The sequence below is a fragment of the Oncorhynchus clarkii genome, chromosome 25, assembly GCF_045791955.1.
Source record: "Oncorhynchus clarkii lewisi isolate Uvic-CL-2024 chromosome 25, UVic_Ocla_1.0, whole genome shotgun sequence".
Taxonomy (NCBI): domain Eukaryota; kingdom Metazoa; phylum Chordata; class Actinopteri; order Salmoniformes; family Salmonidae; genus Oncorhynchus; species Oncorhynchus clarkii.
The window spans coordinates 30,393,118-30,413,506 of NC_092171.1; the positions used below are offsets into that span (position 1 = coordinate 30,393,118).

At 41.2% G+C, this 20,389-nt stretch overlaps 1 protein-coding gene across 5 annotated transcripts in view; it reads right to left on the bottom strand.

Annotated features, from left to right (window-relative positions):
• Positions 1 to 79: 79 nt before the first annotated feature.
• LOC139383372 (bromodomain adjacent to zinc finger domain protein 1A-like) overlaps positions 80 to 20,389 on the bottom strand; it is a 40,091-nt gene continuing 19,781 nt past the window's right edge. For 3 of the 5 annotated variants that reach the window (XM_071127894.1, XM_071127892.1, XM_071127893.1), the window contains exons 19-26: positions 18,165 to 18,334; positions 10,408 to 10,479; positions 8,524 to 8,771; positions 8,104 to 8,246; positions 2,732 to 3,105; positions 2,271 to 2,449; positions 1,179 to 1,266; positions 80 to 1,076 (exon numbers count right to left, since the gene is read on the bottom strand). In XM_071127894.1, coding sequence (XP_070983995.1) covers positions 904 to 1,076; positions 1,179 to 1,266; positions 2,271 to 2,449; positions 2,732 to 3,105; positions 8,104 to 8,246; positions 8,524 to 8,771; positions 10,408 to 10,479; positions 18,165 to 18,334 — 1,447 coding nt within the window. In that variant the 3' untranslated portion in view covers positions 80 to 903. Of the gene's footprint in view, positions 1,077 to 1,178; positions 1,267 to 2,270; positions 2,453 to 2,731; positions 3,106 to 8,103; positions 8,247 to 8,523; positions 8,772 to 10,407; positions 10,480 to 18,164; positions 18,335 to 20,389 lie in introns of all 5 variants that reach the window. The other 2 variants (XM_071127891.1, XM_071127890.1) reach the window with 1 other exon arrangement.

Sequence of the window (20,389 nt, forward strand, 5' to 3'; positions counted from 1 at the left end):
ATAGACGCCATTAATATATTCAGGAACTTCATATTTATGAATCAGAGATTGGCAACACAAGTGAGAGCTGACCAAGAAATATTAAAACAGTGAATTTATTTTTACATATAGAAAATATACACGATAGCAAATACAAAAGCAGAGGTGAGAAAGTTAGGGGGACAAAACTCAGTATTTAAACCCTACCACAAAACAGTTTTCTATAGTTTGAACTAAAACCTATGCCAATAATTCTTTACAAAAACAAACATGTTCTATAAAAATATAATTTAAAGCAAGTTCTTAGCTTAACTAAAATAAATAACCAATGAATTATAGGAAATAAGGAACAGTAAATCAGATTCCAGTGTAGTGTTTCCCTGAAAGATGGGAACCTGAAACAGTCCATGCAAAATTAGTTTTTACTGTTCAGTACTGTGAAACGAACAAATGCAAAACTGTCCATATTAAAGTTAATACTTAAGTCATCTAAATTAACTGAAATGGTCAAAGAAAATTACATGCACAAAGAAAGTCTAGAAATGCTCACAAGATAGAAAATATAAAAATGCACTGTTAAAAACACTTATTTCCAACCACAATTAGTTTTCCCTGAGTGAATAAGAATAGAAAAGAGTCGTTTTCAAATATTGAGTGCAAATACTTTCAGCGAGTTAGTTGTTCCTGCATTATCTTGAGGGAATGATATTACACTGCACAATGCTTTGGGAATGTTCAGACTTTCCAATGAATTATGGTATTCACTAGAGAAAAAAAAATGGATGAAAACAAAAGCGAAACAGGAAGGGACTACCTGAATTTGTCCAAGAAGAAATAGGTTTTTGTTGAAAAACATCCAGGTAAAAAACAAATTGCTACGGTGTGCATTAATGAATACGACCAAGTAGTTTCAGTCAGTCGGCTTTATATCCGGGACCGCTTCAGTGGAGGAGTGGTCCGGTCCGCCAGCCCCAGGTTAAAGATCTCTGAGTTGAAGAAGGCTTGGAGCCTTGTTCCTGCTTTAGCTTCATTTGTGTGCTGAGGGTTGTATTGTAAACAGTTGGCGAACATAAGCTCCACGTCCTCAACGTACGCCGCTGTGAGAAAAACATATATAAAATGTCCCATCTGGTGACGTACAGAAACATGACGGCATAAACATGTTTTAGTTAACACAAAAAAGCAAAATCTCAACTTACTGGCTGTTTTATATGCACAGTTGTTAACCTTTTCTCGGATAGTGCTCAGCGCAATGGGCTTTTTGATAATGTCAAAGTAGTCTGGAACCTGCAGAAGTGAGGAGACAAAATCAGGTCATTTAAAAAAAGTAGTAAGAAGTAATTAAAACCTCTACAGGATTGGTGTCCCCCCGCGGGACGGTTGAGCTAACGTGCGCTAATGTGATTAGCATGAGGTTGTAAGTAACAAGAACATTTCCCAGGACATAGACATATCTGATATGGCAGAAAGCTTAAATTCTTGTTAATCTAACTGTACTGTCTGATTTACAGTAGCTATTACAGTGAAATAATACCATGCTATCATTTGAGGAGAGTGCAGTTATGAACTTAAATGTATTAATAAACCAATTAGGCACATTTTGGCAGACTTGATACAACATTTTGAACAGAAATGCAATGGGTCATTGGATCAGTCAAAACTTTGAACATACACTGCCATCTAGGCCAAAGTGGCTTACCAATAAGACAGTGAAGGTTCCTGAGTGGCAGAGTTACAAGCTGACTTAAATTTACAGCAAGACCTGAAAATGGTTGTCTAGCAATGATCAACCACCAATTTGACAGAGCTTGCAGAATTTTGAAAATAATAATGGGTAAATGTTGCACAATCCAGGTGTGGAAAGCTCTTAGAGACTTACCCAGAAAGACTCACAGCTGTAATCACTGCCAAATGTGCTTTTACAAAAGTATTTACTCTCAGAGGTGTGAATTCTTATGTAGTAAATAAGATATTTCTGGATTTCATTTTCAGTAAACGTGCAAACATTTCGAAAAACATGTTTTCACTTTATCATTATGTGGCAGATGGGTGAGAAACAAATACATTGAATCCATTTTAAATTCAGGCTGTAACAACAAAATGTGGAATAAGTCAAGGGGTATATACATACTTTCTGAAGGCACTGTATGTGTGTCACTAGTGACGTAGCTAGTTATGTAATAGTATAGGAAAACATATTCATAGAAGTGCCTGCATGTGTGCGTGCTGTTTTTTTTAAACGCATGCACGTCGCTCTGCGTGCCTCTCCTTTAAATAAAGTCAAGTATTACCTGTGTCCTAGACACCAGTTTCATGAAGGGCCAGCTGTCTTCATGTCTGACTAGCTCTACAGTCAGCTGCTCGCAGGCAGACAGCTCATGGACTCCTAGGTTCCTCCCTGAGCTGCGACGATTGGAAGAAGAACCTGAGACTGAGGGAGTCAGGACCAGCCTGGGTTTGTGGGAGACCTCTGCTGGAGAAACAGCAGAAGGATAATATAAATGCAAAGATGAGCACAGTGAGTGAGAAAGCCTAGAAACTAGAGGGAAATTGTGTAATTGATACATGAGAAAATTAACATTCAACACTTCTATACAGACATACCTTTTTTTTTTTGCATTACATCTTCAGCAATATAAAGACCCTGGCACATCATGTTAACGCACTACTTTACAAGAACACAATTTTGTATTTTTAATCACCTAACACAACCCTCTTCCATCTCCCCTCCCACTGTCTTAACTGGTCTTACCTGAGATTGGTCTTTTACGGGAGTCTGCCAGAGACAGAGATGGAGTGAGCTGGCTGCCTGGCCTGCTGGAGGTACCGTTGGTTGCCAATATCTCATGACTGAGCCGGGAGCTGACTCTGCTGCCTGGCCGTGGTGGAGGTCTGCCGTTGGAGACTGGGGTGGGCTTATTGGAGACTGGGGTGGGCTTATTGGAGACTGGGGTGGGCTTCTTCCCTGAGGACCTGGAAGCAGCTCCCTTCCCAGCTGAGGGGGCCTGTTTAGGGGTGGTCTGCTGGCTCCGGGGGGTGGAATGACTTGAGTTGGTCCTGCTTGACCGACTTCCTTTGGTAGTAGGCACAGGAGGTTTCACAGCAGTCCGGACCTTTTTAGCGGTACTAAAGGAGAAGAGGGAGACAGAATTGTGGGAGGGAAACTTCAGATATCTGAATAAACTAAATGTGTTGGGTTGTTTTTATTGTTTTAAAGTATTCAATTTAATATAAACTACGGCTGTACAACAACAAAAAGTTGTTGAAGACCAATCGATATAGACACCACCTATGCACTGAGCTTTTCTGATGCTTTAAGCGCACTGTTTGATGAAATAATGACACACAAATGTCTCAAAAGCAAATATAAAAAATTCAGCAAGTGTCTGTCTGGCGCATGTGGTCCTGCATCTGACAGGCAGCACAGCATGTGTTTATCTCGCCGTCCGTGCTGAAGCTGCAACATAATTACAGCCATTTAGTTTGTCATTTCTGGGCTGAAAAGTTCTGTTACCGAAATCCCTAATTTGTTTAGGAAAAACATTCCCTATTCCCTCAACTTTTGCTTGAAAGGTGTGCATTGCATGCTAGTGACCAATAAGGCCTGACCTATAGCCTATCATAATCGCATCAATAAATTGGTTATTAACTCTAAACGTGACAGCAAAATTGATGCAGTGGACATGAAAAATAAACTCGAAACAGGGGAATGTTTACTGGTTACTCAGGAGGGAAGTCAGATCTGTGTAAGACATTTTACTTAATTGTGGAAAGGAGGTTATAGGAGCAAGCGCTGTCAGATTACAATAAAGTGATGTCAGATTACAATAAAGTGCTGTCAGATAACAATTTTAAAAAATCTGACCATTTGGAACAGTGTAAACACAAAAATGATAAGTACCATAGACTGTCCTAATTATATTTTTTATGAAGCCTTTATTACAGCAAAGACAAAAAAACAGGCTAATTATTCAAGGCTCCCTTTGTTATTACATTTTAAAACGAAAATGCTTGATTGCATTTCAAAGCATGTATGCTGCGTGATTACATGAAGGAATAATTGATAGATACAGGAGCCTATATTGAAATAGGCGTAAATTAAAGTATTAAGTCTAAACCGGACTCGCTCTTAGTGTCACGACTTCAGCCGAAGTTGGTCCCTCTCCTTGTTCGGGCGGCGTTCGGCGTCACCGGCTTTCTTGTCACCACCGATCCATGTTTCATTTTCGTTTTGTCTTCATTATACACACCTGGTTTCCATTCCATAATCAATGTTCCTTATTTAACCCTCTGGCTTCCCTTTCTGTTTTGTGAGTGATTGTCATTGTCATGTGGGTTCGTTCCTTGTGCTCTGGATATTTGTGTTTTTCCTTGTTGGAACATTGCTTACATTTTGAGTAAATTCAGATTAATACTCATACCCGTGTCCTGCGCCTGACTCCGCTTCTCCATTCACCTAATCGCTGACACTTAGGCATACAGATTATAATTATTGTAATAACAATAAGGAGATTAAGAAAAAGGACTGAATAGGAGCAAGAGCTGCATGCATATTATTCATTATTATGTGCAGACTACTTGGAACAGTGTAAACACTAAATCAATTATAATACCAGAGTTTGTTAAATTATTATATATATTTTTAAAGCCTTTATTACAGCATAGCTAAGATATGACAAAACAGCCAAATTTGTGAAATTGCTTTATCTGACATGTGGTTGTGAGGCTTGGTGCTCGCAGAAAAAGTAGACTATTAAACACAAAACAGGATACGCCTTATTTCTGTAGATACAGTTGAAGTCGGAAGTTTACATACACTTAGGGGTTGGAGTCATTAAAACTCGTTTTTCAACCACCCCACAAATGTATTTTTAACAAACTATTGTTTAGATAAGACGGTTAAGACATCTACTTTGTGCATGACAAGTCATTTTTCCAACAATTGTTTACAGACAGATTATTTCACTGTACCACAATTCCAGTGGGTCAGAAGTTTACATACACTAAGTTGAATGTGCCTGTAAAACAACTCGGAAAATTCCAGAAAATGTCATGGCGTTAGAAGCTTCTGATAGGCTAATTGACATCATTTGAGTCAATTGGAGGTGTACCTGTGGATGTATTTCAAGGCCTACCTTAAAACACAGTGCCTCTTTGCTTGACATTATTGGAAAATCCAATGAAAATCAGCAAAGTGTAGACCTCCACAAGTCTGCTTCATCCTTGGGAGCAATTTCCAAACACCTGAAGGTACCACGTTCATCTGTACAAACAATAGTACGCAAGTATAAACACCATGGGACCACGCAGCCGTCATACCACTCAGGAAGGAGACGCTTTCTGTCTCCTAGAGATGAACGTACTTTGGTGCGAAAAGTTCAAATCAATCCCAGAACAACAGCAAAGGACCTTATAAAGATGCTGGAGGAAACAGGTACAAAAGTATCTATATCCACAGTAAAACGAGTCCTAAATCGACATAACTTGAAAGGCCGCTCAGCAAGGAAGAAGCCACTGCTCCAAAACCGCCATAAAAAATCCAGACTACGGTTTGCAACTGCACACGGGGACAAAGATCGTACTTTTTTGAGAAATGTCCTCTGGTCTGATGAAACAAAAATTGAACTGTTTGGTCATAATGACCATTGTTATGTTTGGAGGAAAAAGGGGGATGCTTGCAAGCCGAAAAACACCATCTCAACCGTGAAGCACGGGGGTGGCAGCATCATGTTGTGGGGGTGCTTTGCTGCAGGAGGGACTGGTGCACTTCACAAAAGATGGCATCATGAGGCAGGAAAAATTATGTGGATATATTGAAGCAACATCAAGACATCAGTCAGGAAGTTAAAACTTGGTCGCAAATGGTTCTTCCAAATGGACCATTTTTTAAATGTATTTTTTATTTAACCTTTATTTAACCAGGTAGGCTAGTTGAGAACAAGTTCTCATTTACAACTGCGACCTGGCCAAGATAAAGCATAGCAATTTGACACATTCAACAACAGAGTTACACATGGAATAAACAAAACATAGTCAATAATACAGTAGAACAAAATAAAACAAAAAGTCTATATACAGTGAGTGCAAATGAGGTAAGATAAGGGAGTTAAGGCAATAAATAGGCCATGGTGGCAAAGTAATTACAATATAGCAATTAAACACTGGAATGGTAGATGTGCAGAAGATGAATATGCAAGTAGAGATACTGGGGTGCAAAGGAGCAAGATAAATAAATAAATACAGTATGGGGATGAGGTAGATTGGATGGGCTATTTACAGATGGGCTATGTACAGGTGAAGTGATCTGTGAACTGCTCTGACAGCTGGTGCTTAAAGCTAGTGAGAGAGATATGAGTCTCCAGCTTCAGAGATTTTTGCAGTTCGTTCCAGTCATTGGCAGCAGAGAACTGGAAGGAAAGACGACCAAAGGAGGAATTGGCTTTGGGGATGACTAGTGAGATATACCTGCTGGAGTGCTACGAGTGGGTGCTGCTATGGTGACCAGTGAGCTGAGATAAAGTGGGGCTTTACCTAGCAAAGACCTATAGATAACCTGTAGCCAGTGGGTTTGGCAACGAGTATGAAGCGAGGGCCAACCAACGAGAGCGTACAGGTCGCAATGGTGGGTAGTGTATGGGGCTTTGGTGACAAAACGGATGGCACTGTGATAGACTGCATCTAGTTTACTGAGTAGGGTGTTGGAGGCTAGTTTATAGATGACATCACTGAAGTCGAGGATCGGTAGGATGGTCAGTTTTAGTATGTTTGGCAGCATGAGTGAAGGATGCTTTGTTGCGATATAGGAAGCCATTTCTAGATTTAACTTTGGATTGGAGATGCTTAATGTGAATCTGGAAGGAGAGTTTACAGTGTAACCAGACACCTAGGTATTTGTAGTTGTCCACGTATTCTAAGTCAGAGCCGTCCAGAGTAGTGATGGTGGATGGGCGAGCAGGTGCGGGCAGTGATCGGTTGAATAGCATGCATTTAGTTTTACTTGCGTTTAAGAGCAGTTGGAGGCCACGGAAGGAGAGTTGTATGACAATGACCCCAAGCATACTTCCAAAGTTGTGGCAAAATGGCTTAAGGACAACAAAGTCAAGTAATTGGAGTGGCCATCACAAAGCCCTGACCTCAATCCTATAGAAAATTTGTGGGCAGAACTGAAAAAGTGTGTGCGAGCAAGGAGGCCTACAAACCTGACTCAGTTACACCAGCTCTGTCAGGAGGAATGGGCCAAAATTCATCCAACTTATTGTGGGGAGCTTGTGGAAGGCTACCTGAAACGTTTGACCCAAGTGAAACCATTTAAAGGCAATGCTACCAAATACTAATTGAGTGCATGTAAACTTTGGGAATGTAATGAAATAAATAAAAGCTGAAATAAATCACTCTACTATTATCCTGACATTTCACATTCTTAAAAAAAAAGTGGTGATCCTAACTGCCCTAAGACAGGGAACTTTTATTAGGATTCAATGTCAGGAATTGTGAAACACCGTAGCCAAATACATTTAAACTCAGTTTATGTAAACTTCAGACTTCAACTGTGTATATGGATTTATAAAGCCAGACAAATTAAACAGTTAGGCTATTGGATTATAGACCTAATTAAATTGGGGTTTCCTCTCCTAAATTTTCTTAGACAATTAAGGCAAGGCCCATTTCCTCACTTCATTACTGCCACGCCGTATTGTTCTCAACACCGATACGCTGGTTAACTTCGCTATTATGCACATAGCAACATATAGGGAAAGGCGCCAATTTAACGGCACACTGAAGATTACATTTCAGAACCGTGGACTGCGACCACCAACGCAGGAGAAAGCGCATTTGTTATAGAATAAATATTTTGTATTTGTGTTGCACCATTGTTCTTATGTAATATCAACATATACAACTTCAGTAGGACGTCTTGGAGTGATGGACTGTGCCATCCCCACGGCCTCCACAATGGATTAGTCCACTGAGAAAGGCGCAAATTAGACAGGTGTTTTGTACCACAAAAATCTATATAATTTGTGACTACTTGACTAAAGAAGTCTCGGTCGACCAACAGCCTATGGACTAAATGGGGTCTGCCTACTTTCAACCCAATGAAGTACAGTAACGCTCAGAACACACCTCTTCTCCTCCGTCGTCTCCTCCCCAGAGTCTTCTTCCTCCAATTCCTCAGAGTTGACAGAGGACCGTTGGTGGGAGGGGAGGCGGTTGGCTCGCTGTTTGGGACGGCACTCCGGGCAGAACCAGTCCCCTTCTGGGACGGCCTGGACACAACACAGAGCAAAGAATAGGTTTAGATTACACCGGTACAGTAGACAGCAGAGTTACAGGTGACGGGGAACTACACTCTTTCATCAGGTTACTTTTCAAGACAACAGGGTCCTCAAATGAACCTCGAAAAGGTTTCATACCAATATTATCGATCGAGTTCCAATTATTTTAGGGAGGGGGGGACAGAATGTGCTTGCCCGCCATTAAAATTGTAGGGGAAACACAGGGTATCCATAGGCCATGTGTGAAGAAAAGCATCATCCATCCTACCTTGAGTTTGGGGCGGACACAGTGGATGTGGTGTCCTCGGTCGCAGCAGTCACACAGCAGCATGTTCTCTGCATCTCCCTTCCTGCGACAGACCTTACAGCGGGCGTTGAGCAGGGACTTGGCCCAAATGACACTGCGCTCCAGGGTGGAGAGGTGGAGGAAGACCTGGGACATGCTGGAACAACACAGCAGAGACTCCTTCCAACGCTCCTGGACCGTCTTCACCACCCGACCACTGTCACTACCGTCTGGTCAGAGAGAGAAGAGACATACAGTCAGACATTATTACAGTAGTATTCACCACCCCGTCACTACTGTCTGGTCAGAGAGAAGAGACATACAGTCAGACATTATTACAGTATTCACCACCCAAGGATGGGCATTTAAGATGTCACAACTTTTTTCAGATATCCGGATAGTCGAAATACATGCGTTTAAAAGAAACGACTTTTCCTACTGCAATGGGGTCTTGCTCGTGTGGAGGTGCACTTGTTTCAGCACAGAAGGTGGAGAGGGGATGAGCAGAGGCCAGTGTGTCTGACACGGAAAGAGAGAGAAAGTAGCCAAACCTATTTGCGCAAGTTAGACAAACTTGTTGCTGCGATAGGTTAAAGAAGCTAGCTAACTACACTAGCCAGTTAAGTTAGTTAATTAGCCTTGCTAGCTGGCTAAGGCAATTTTGCTGCACTCCTCACATCCATTCATATTAAAAAACAGCCTACCGGTTGGATGATCATTGCAGCCTACTTCTTCTCATTTAGCCAACTTAATTCCGGAATGTTTATTCCTTTTTGCATCGATTAGAAATCTCCCACTTCACTTGCTACACAAGGAGCCTCTGAGTAGCGCTGCTTTGATCGTCCGACAAGCTACACGCATGAAAAGTGTGTTGTCTACCAGTACATCTTTCTTTATTGGGGCGCACTCAAAAAAACCTGTCAACTCGTTATATTGAAATGTCTAATGTAATGATCTATCCTTATATGTAGCACTGTCAAGTCAATTATGACATTTTCTTAAAAATAGGCCTCTTATTAAATATTTTTTTTTTTTAAGTATACTCTCACAAGTAATCAAACACTAAAGTCCATTTGGATATTCAAATATCCGTGCCTATCCCTAGACCCGACCACCGTCCCCACCGTCTGAGGTTCAGAGAGAGAAGAGAGACAGACAGTCTGGAAGGCCCAGAAAATCCAGCCACCCAAGTCATAGACTGTCCTCTCTGCTTCCGCATGGCTGGCGGTACAGCAAGTCTGACACCAAGAGAGTCCTGAACAGCTTCTATCCCCAAGCCATAAGACTCCTAAATAACTACACTGACTGAGTTGACCCACCCATGTATTTTATTGTTACACACGACTCACACACGCCGCTGCTACTGTTTATCATATATTCTGATGCCTAGTCACCTTACCCCGATACATATCTATCGCCAACACTCCAGTATCCCTGCATATAGTGTCTTACCTTCCCATGTGTTTTTGTTCTACCTTGTTATTTTTAGTGCTACATTGATTACTACATTATTGGGTTTAGAGTTTGCAAGAAAGGCATTTCACTTTCCTTGTGCATGTGACATAAAAAAAAAACTTGAAACATGTCACAGAATGCAACACTCCTCTCCATCATCTACAATATAAGCCAACAGTCTTCACCACCCCACCACTGTCACAGCACTCAGAGGGGAGACAAACTGTCAGATCAACAGCAATCACTCACCAATTCCCTTAAAATATAGAATTCATTTTATATATTGTCATCTAACTTCAGGTTACCCTTATTGGGGTATAACCAGTCTTTTGAGTGAGACCATCAAATTGATTATGCTAGAGGAAAAAGTATAAGATGTAATTTAGCCTTTTTTGTTCCTATCAACCTTACCTTCACTGTGTTGATCCTCATCTTTCTTCTCCTTCTTCTTTGCCTTCTGGTCCTTTTTAGAGTCTTCATCGCCTGTTGGGAGGGGGAATAAGGTGAGGCACTGTTTTGCCATGAAAGTCAAAATATATCAATTTGAACGTCAAACACAATCAAAAGCCCTAAACCCTAAAAGATCATACTGTTCGAATGACCAGTTTAGAGTGTGAAAAATACAGGTCACAGCAGACATTAAAACACAGGTAGCACTCATTCCCTGTCTGGCTGGCAGATAAGGTCTGTTGAAAGTAGTGCTGAGAGATTAACAAAAATGTCTTATTTTTCAGTTTTTAAAAACAACTGACTGACATCGATTCAATTATTTGAATTCTATTTTTTTCTGTGAGCTCAATGAGCGCATTCTCTAAAGATGAATCAGATCCAGAAGGGAGTTGTAGTTTCCAACAGGCCAATATTCTTTATTTTATGAGCTAAACTACCTACAATGACCATAAGTCATTGTGCATCTACTTGTCCGGTCTGTGTTTCTTTTATGCCTGGTATGGAAGAGGAAGAAGAATTTGTGATCGTGAGGGGATAGAGAGAGCAGCTGTTGCTTCGTGAGATATCTCTCCATGAAAATACATGATCTAAGTGACTGATAGTTGGCATTCAGTCATTAAAGTATGCCTTATTTACTTTGAAGTACTACAAAATAGTGATTCTGTCAGACAGCATAGGAAGCAGCTCTATAGAGATGACTAGTAATGAAATAAAGTCAAATAAAATAAACGTAATACACAAAAATATTGTAAAGTAATGCGAATAAATGGTTAATCAGTGATAAGCAGTAATGGGCAGTCACTACCATCACAGGACTTGTATGAATTGTTTTATTGTTACAGAATTCAACCCAAACAATGAAAGTCAGTGATTATTTAAATAAATCAAGCTGACATCAAGTAAGCATTTACTACTCAGCCCTAGTTAAAATATGCTCGGATAAAGGCCTCTGACCATGTTCCCTCCAATTTTTTCCAGCACGGAGCAAATTTCAGGTCTGCTGAGTGCATGAACGTTGTGAAAATTCTGTCCAACTTCCAGCGTACATTTACTTTGAACACTGAGGCTGTACCCACTTTAAGTTAGTTATAACAGTGGCCAAGTTGGCTACTGTGGCTATTTGATCATAATGTAGGCCTACCAGAGTGGCCTACCATCAAAAACAATGGAAAAAATACCTTCATTAACATTTTAACATGGAAATAGCTGTTCTATCATTCAGCCTACAGTAGCAGCCAATGTGAAGTGCTCAATGTAAGCCTACATTCCATGAGACTTTTGAAAAAAACATGCAGGGCTTGACATGAACCCGTTTATTCACTTGTCCTTCAGACAAGGATGTGACAAAGTGTGGTTGTTTTGTTTGACGCAAGAAACCACTTTACAAAGTTAAAAACGCACTATTATTCCCATACCATTATTACAAAGAAGCAGACAAATTATGCTACCCTCTGCCGACTTAGCTTATTCAAGCCTGTCTCAAAATACAACACTGTACCTTTAAGAATTTAAAAAAAAGAAAATAACTTTACCTGACTGACTTTTCAAAGATGTCTAGAAACGTACACATTTTGTGCTCTTGTAGGAAGCAATCACTCCCCTATTCCTGACAACAAATGATCTATAATTTGGCTAATAACGCACTAACTAGCAAAGGATATGAACACAATGGGCACACGTGGCTACATGCAGCCTCCGCTTTGATCTCAAAACAAGCGCATCTACTCACGACCGCCCATACTGTAAACAGTCCAGTTCAAAGTAAATGGCACAGATCCATATGGCAATGGTCTATTTGCATATAGGCATACTGCAGGTCTGATAGTTTATGCAACACTAGTCTATATAAAGTACAGGCGAGTCATGTGAGTCATGTGTGTCATTGCAATAGAATCCTACTCTGATGCGTTCTGCCTACAACATAATATCTTGCATATTTTGTTTTATTCGATATGTTGCATTGAAAGTGGCTAATATTGCGTTGATTCGATCACAATTGCCACAGTAAATGGAAACGTTGATAAGGTTAACAGGGAAAACTTCAGAAAAGGTTGGCGACCACTGTTCTGAATCAAGATAACCTTCTCAGTCAAAATGCAAGCCGAGATCCGACTTAAAAAACGTAAGCCATGCAACATTGACCAATTAAAAACAGTACTGTGGCAATGAGGTTTGTGCAGTAAGCTGTAGGCCCAAAACATGACCACATATTGACTTTGCTTGAAATTGCCCTGCCAATGAATGCATTGTTGTTCAGGCCATTTAAAAAAATATATTTTCAAAAATTTGAGGTATGCTATGTGATCACACCGGTAATATATCCATTGTTATATTACTTGTGAAGTACAGCTGAGTGAGCATACATTTTAAATAATGTGCTTTTTATTTTACTGGGTGGATGGTGCCTGGACATGATGGTCAGCTTTAGTGGAGGGAGAGCGCAGCAGACTGAGGGTCTGCTTCTCAACATCACTCCACTATCCCTTTCCTCCACTGACCAAAAAACAGACACCATCTTCCAGCTGATGGTGAAACTCGAGTCTCACCGCATTATTTCTGCCTCATGCACAAATTCATGTTGTTACTCCTATGAACAGAGAAAGTGAAATATTGACGTTAAAAAAATACCCAAGACTATCGATACACTCCGCCAACCCTGATGTCCTAGCCGTGTCTGAATCCTGGCTAAGGAAAGCCACCAAAAATTCTGACATTTCCATCCCAAACTACAACATTTTCCAACATGATAGAACTGCCAGGGGGAGGAGTTGCAATCTACTGCAGAGATAGCCTGCAGAGTTCTGTCATACTATCCAGGTCTGTGCCCAAACAATTTGAGCTTCTACTTTTACAAATCCAGCTTTCCAGAAACAAGTCTCTCACCGTTGTCACTTGTTATAGACCCCCCTCAGCCCCCAGCTGTGCCCTGGACACCATATGTGAATAGATTGAAGATGTTTGGTGACCTAAACTGGGATATGCTTAACACCCCGGCCATCCTACAATCTAAATTAGATGCCCTCAATCTCACACAAATTATCAAGGAACCTACCAGGTACAACCCTAAATCCGTAAACACGGGCACCCTAATAGATATAATCCTGACCAACTTGCCCTCTAAATACACCTCTACTGTCTTCAACAAGGACTTCAGCGATCACTGCCTCATTGCCTGAGTCCATAATGGGGCCGCGGTCAAACGACCATCACTGTCATACGCTCCCTAAAACACTTCAGCGAGCAGGCCTTTCTAATCGACCTGGCCCAGGTATCCTGGAAGGATATTGATCATCCCGTTAGTAGAGGATGCGTGGTTGCTCTTTAAAAGTAATTTCCTCACCATTGTAAATAAGCATGCCCCATTCAAAAAAAGTATATAAAACAAAGAACATATGATCTGGTTCACCCCAGACCTGTCTGCCCTTGACCAGCACAAAAATATCCTGTGGCGTTCTGCATTAGCATCGAATAGCCCCCACGATATGCAACTTTTCAGGGAAAGTTAGGAACCAATATACACAGTCACTTAGGAAAGCTTAGGCTGGCTTTTTCCAACAGAAATTTGCATCCTGAAGCACTAATTCCAAAAAGTTCTGGGACACTGTAAAGTCCATGGAGAATAAGAGCACCTCCTCCCAGCTGCCCACTGCACTAGGAGAGGCTAGGAAACACCGTCACCACCGATAAATCTACAATAATCGAGAACTTCAATAAGCATTTCTCTACGGCTGGCAATGCTTTCCACCTGGCTACCCCTACCAACAGCTCTGTACCCCCCCCCGCTTCTCCTTCACCCAAATCCAGACAGAGGATGTTCTGAAAGAGCGGCAAAATCTGAATCCCTACAAATCAGCTGGGCTAGAATCATCTGGACCCTCTAAAATTATCTGCCAAAACCCCTACTACTTGCCTGTTTAACCTCTCGTATCGTCTAAGATCCCCAAAGATCTGACACGCTCATCCCCCTCTTCAAAGGGGAGACACTCTAGACCCAAACTGTTATAGACCTATATCCACCCTGCCCTGCCTTTCTAAAATCTTCGAAAGCCAAGTTTACAAAATCACCGACCATTTTGAATTCCCCCGTACCTTCTCCACTATGCAATTTGGTTTCCGAGCTGGTCATGGGTGCACCTCAGCCACGCTTAAGGTCCTAAACGATATCATAACCGCCATTGATAAGAGACAATACTGTGCAGCTGTATTCATCGACCTGGCCAAGGCTTTCGACACGGTCAATCACCGTTCTCTTATCGGCAGACTCAACAGCCTTGGTTTCTCTAATGACTGCCTCGCCTGGTTCACTAACTACTTCTCAAATAGAGTTCAGTGTGTCAAATCGGAGGGCCTGTTGTCCAGACCTCTGGCAGTCTCTATGGGGGTACCACAGGGTTCAAATCTCAGGCCGACTCTTTTCTATCTATGTATGTGTGTGTGTGTGTATGCATGCATGTCAATGATGTCGCTCTTGCTGCTGGTGATTCTCTGATTCACCTTTACGCAGACGACACCATTCTGTATACATCTGGTCCTTCTTTGAACACTTAACACACCTCCAAACGAGCTTCAATGCCATACAACACTCCTTCCGTGGCCTCCTGCTTTTAAATGCATCTAAAACGAAACGCATGCTCTTCAACCGATCGCTGCCCGCCCGACGAGCATCACTACTCTGGACAACTACAAATACCTAGGTGTCTGGTTAGACTGTAAACTCTCCTTCCAGATTCACATTAAGCATCTCCAATCCAAAATTACATCTAGAATCAGCTTCCTATATCGCAACAAAGCATCCTTCACTCATGCTGCCAAACATACCCTCGTAAAACTGACCATCATACCGATCCTTGACTTTGGCGATGTCAACTATAAAATAGCCTCCAACACTCTACTCAACAAACTGGATGCAGTCTATCACAGTGCCATCCGTTTTGTTACCAAAGCCCCATATCCTACCCACCACTGCGACCTGTATGCTCTCGTTGGTTGGCCCTCGCTACATATTAGTCGCCAAACCAACTGGCTCCAGGTCATCTATAGGTCTTAACTAGGTAAAGCCCGCCTTCTCAGCTCACTGGTCACCATAGCAACACCCACCCGTAGCACACACTCCAGCAGGTATATTTCACTGGTCATCCCCAAAGCCAACACTCATTTGGCCGCCTTTCCTTGCAGTTCTCTACTGCCAGTGACTGGAACGAATTGAAAAAGTCTCTGAAGCTGGAGACCTATATCTCCCTCTCTAACTTTAAGAATCAGCTGTCAGAGCAGCTTTCTGATCACTGTACCTGTACACAGCCCATCTGTAAATAGCACACCCAACTACCTCATCCCCTTATTGTTATTTATTTTTGCTCTTTTGCACCCCAGTATCTCTACTTGCACATCAAATCACTCCAGTGTTAATGCTAAATTGTAATTACTTCACCTCTATGGCAGATTTATTGCCTTACTTCCCTTACTACATTTGCACACACTGTACATATATTTTTCTATTGTGTTATTGACTGTACATTTGTTTATCCCATGTGTAACTCTGTGCTGTTGTCACACTGCTTTGCTTTATCTTGGCCAGGTCGCAGTTGTAAATGATAACTTATTCTCAACTGGCCTACCTGGTTAAATTAAGGTGAAATATTATAGATATTTTTTTTTTTAAATAATTTTTTAATATATATATATATATATTTTTTTAAACCTTCCTACTCATTCATTACTACTGCAGTGCTTGTTGTAGCATTTATAACTTAAACAAGAACTCACTCAAAAACAGCAGCTCTTTGCTCTATTCATTGATAGTCTCTAGTCATGGTTTTAAACATTTTGAAATCTCACAGTATCAACTTAGCTGGAGCTTTCTTTTATGCCTGCTACGTTACTGCAGACAGGGTCATCTAAGCCATCTAAGTGGCTAGCGGTAGGCCTCCCTGGGCCCGCTGGGAAAACAGATTTTGTACCTTCTGACACATGAAATGGTTCAAAATGGCAACAGTTGGCCTACCCGGTGCGCAGGCCAGCTGAAGCGGGTGCACCTACCGTCAACAGCCCATGATGAATAAAAAAAATACAAAAATGGGAACGCAAGGCTTTATCATTGGGGTTTTTACAGAAATGTTTGGGGATGGACTAAGAATGCCTTGGAGATCACAGAGTTGGTGACCACTGCTCTAGAAAGTTGAGTAAAGAAGTTAAATCTCGTGCTTCTCTCGGTGGGCTGATATTTCTGCACAGCAGTCCCCCGGGGAGCTGCAGCTTAGCGGGAACATCGTCTGTAACTAGAAGCGTGGCCTAAAAAGCATTTCAAGAGATTCTCAATTACAATTTTTTTAAATCCAGGAAACTTGGGAAGCTCATGAGAGACGGTGTGGCCACATTAGCCTAACTAGACCATATGGATATAAAGGCTTGTGGCCACATAACGCTGTTTATATAATAGCCTCAGATATGAGGTTTACATCTAATTGTTGTTTAAGATGACTGAGTGAGGATGATACTGTTTGTATAATGGTGTAATATGATTTTGGACCTGTTTAATGAAGAAAAATACAATTCCCTTTTGATTTGAACTAAATCAGAGGACCGCCCCTGAGCCCAGTTAGGGTCAGACATCCTGGGACAGCCCTCTTCTGCCATTCTGAATAAAACCCAACTTTGAGAAATTATCACCAGACCATGTTTTTTTTCCATTAGGGGAGGACTAAGGTTGAGACCAAGCTTACCTCAATTACGAGAGGGCTAAAAGGTGTAGACCATTGCTGAATCTTTTTAACCATACCACGTGGTTAAACTCTGAGACTATCGATACCGACAGAATGAGAACAAGTCTTTGATACTAATTACTAGTCTGCAGCTAGGAATTCGGCATCATTGAATGCGAAGAACGACAACCGCCGAAACATCCATTCTATAACGAATGTCACTTTGAACTATCCCCTCTAACCAAGACAGAGAGAGAGAGAGAGAGAGAGGGAGACGGACAATTCTACAAAATAAATACTTTTCACCAGCGATCAAGACGACACACTGAGCGTAAATATATATATTGATTGCAATTGTTCCCGAATGAGTGAGCATTCATGTGTAAGGGATTAGCATTTTAATTGTTATAATTAGCTCTGTAGTGACTTCTTAGTCGACCCCCCATTGCCCCTTTGTCTAACAAGCCACCATGCCGGTTCAGCCCACTAGGGCACATTCTATAATTTCATGTAACCATATTTACTGTTTGTTTATGCATTTCTGTGAATTACTTAGTTAGTGATAAATAAATGATTTAAGACAATTGATGTATGGATGACTCATAGTGAAGACTGGGTTCGTGCAGATAACCAACAATTTACAACGTTTGGAATGAGACTAACGTGAGGTAAAATAAATAAATCATTAAACAGAAGACTATTGATCAGATATGAAAATATCTGAAAGGTTATATTAGGAAATTATAACTTTGTAATCTGAATACTTTCCTTGGTGCCCCAACTTCCTAGTTAATTACAGTTACATGATTATTCAGTTTAAATTGAGTTTTGATAAAAACGAAGTCTTCAGTTTAAATGATAGTAAAGACACGACAACACTGTGCGTCCCAAATGGCACCCTATTCCCTATGAGCCCTAGTCACAGTAGTGCACTATAAAAGATATTAGGGTGCCAATTGGGACAATTCCTCTTCTTTGCAGGAAGGCGTTATGATGTGAGGGGGAGTTTTGCTGGCCTACCCAGTGGAGCCTTGAGGAACTTTCTCTCAATTCCCTGTTGGATGTGGGCCAGGGCCTGAGCCAGGTAGTGGACAGTGTTGTTGACCATCTGAGGGGTGTTGGGGCTGGTGGACGTTGTGCTCATACTATCCCCCTTCAGTTCCTGTAGCCTGAACAATGACACCTGTAACCTGAACAACATGGACAAGACCGAGAGAGATTGTGTTAAACTTTGACTCCTGGGGAAGCACAATCTAAGATACTGTGGGATACAAAAAACAGGAAGGTATGTGGAATGTATGACTTATTGTACCAGATGTTGCTTGTTCTTGGGGTCATGAGTTTCCCCATTACAAACACTGACAAAAAGAGTTCCACACCACATTTTTACAAGTCTGTTACCTATAGTTAGCTAACACACTTTTGTACATTGCACTGTAACTTACAATTTCCCTTATTTCAGCACCCAAAAAAACATAATACTTCCAGGTCAACTGTAATATGAATACTATAAAGCACAACTTCTCCCCTTTCCATAAAATCAATGATGAGACCTTCATGCTGCACCTCTCCGCATGATTTGAAGGCAATGAGCTCCGTCGGGTCTTTAAAAAATAATGTCGGGTGGGGAAACTGCTTTAATCACTGTCCAATTTATCACCTCTAAAATGTAAGTAAAACACTATAAAATAGTTTATATGTGTCATTAAATACCTATTTGAAGGCTTGTGTCGAATTTGAGTCAGGTTTTTAGGGCGGCGCTAAAGTTATCTTCAGAAGTAAACAGCGGCTGTCACGGCTTTTGAGAGTCATGATGGCTTGCAGTGATGACGCAAAAAAATTATATTCCGTTAATTGACTAGGTATCTGTCCTTACCCTGTCCCTTTCCTGTTTTTAATCCGTGAGAGAAGAGCTTCACCTGGTGGAGAGAGGCTGTACGACATCACAATTTAACGTACAGTGTCAGAGAGGTCCGTTTTTTTCCTTACTTTTCTCCAATACTATCGAGCCATTACAATGTCAATCAATGCTTGAATGACAACACAGTCGCTACAGTCCCATTAGTTTTCATTGCAGCCTCGTTTGAAAGCCACGGTTGCGCATATTTTTATGGACTGGGGTTAGTCAACAGAATGCTTTTTCTCAACTAACTCACACTGTAACCATATATCTAGCTAACCTCTTGGTCTCAGCCTTCAGCTCCTGTAACCTGACCAGTGAAACCTGTAACATGGAGAAAAAAAACAAAAATGCTTTTTACTGATCGATCCTGTGCAGTCTCAGCTCAGGGCGTCAATAAAGAAACACTGGGAATAATTTTTTAAAACTTATTTAAGTGTCTGGTGGCTATGCCTTTTTCTCAGACGTAACCATAATTGATCTCAATGTAACAATATTAGGGATGTGACAAATGGACAACTTTTCTGAACGTTTAAACCGCCATTTTATGGTTTTTTGGTAAACTTAAAAAAAAGATATATAATCATACAATTTTATGTCAATATTGACATGATTGATTGACGGTAGGTGGGGGCAGGAGGTGCTGTATAAACAAACTCACTTCCTTGATAACTTCCTCACACAACAGCTCTGCGAAGCCCAAGAAGTATGAATGCCCTGACTTCTCCAGAGGCCGTATCGCAGTAAATGCTGTACGGCCACTGCAGAGATTGGATTGACCATGCAGAGCCTTTAATGGTCCAATTACATTCGTATGACCACTAGGGCCGGGCAATGAAGTTCTCTCCCGCGAACCTTTAAAAACATAGAACGCAGCTACAGTAACATGTCGGTAATGTATAACCTTCCAGACACTTCAAAGTGCTGCATCAGAAGCGTCGGTACCTTTGCAGTCAGTAAAATTCTGTGCCGGCATATAAATGTTATATTGTTTCCCTGACAACAATAAACGTCGCTGATTGATGTCCTGCTGTGTTGTTTTTTCATGGTAGGGTAGCTAGATGTGCTTTCAGTCTACTAAATGTCTTGGTAAGCCGATGATTAAAACACTTTAAAGTACTTTAAGGAAAGAGCAGTCCGCGCGCAAGGCAGCAGGCATGCTAGGATTGACAGTTCTGGTTGCCTAGTGATGGAAGTGAGTCCCGCTTTAGAAGCAGCGTTACTTTACAGACAAGTAAAATACAGTTCTTTTAAGATAAGGTTTCGTGTCGACGTTTAGAAGCCGTAGTGTAGCCTAAAAGACATTCCGTAGCACTTTCAAAGGGCCACATACCATTCTATCTGA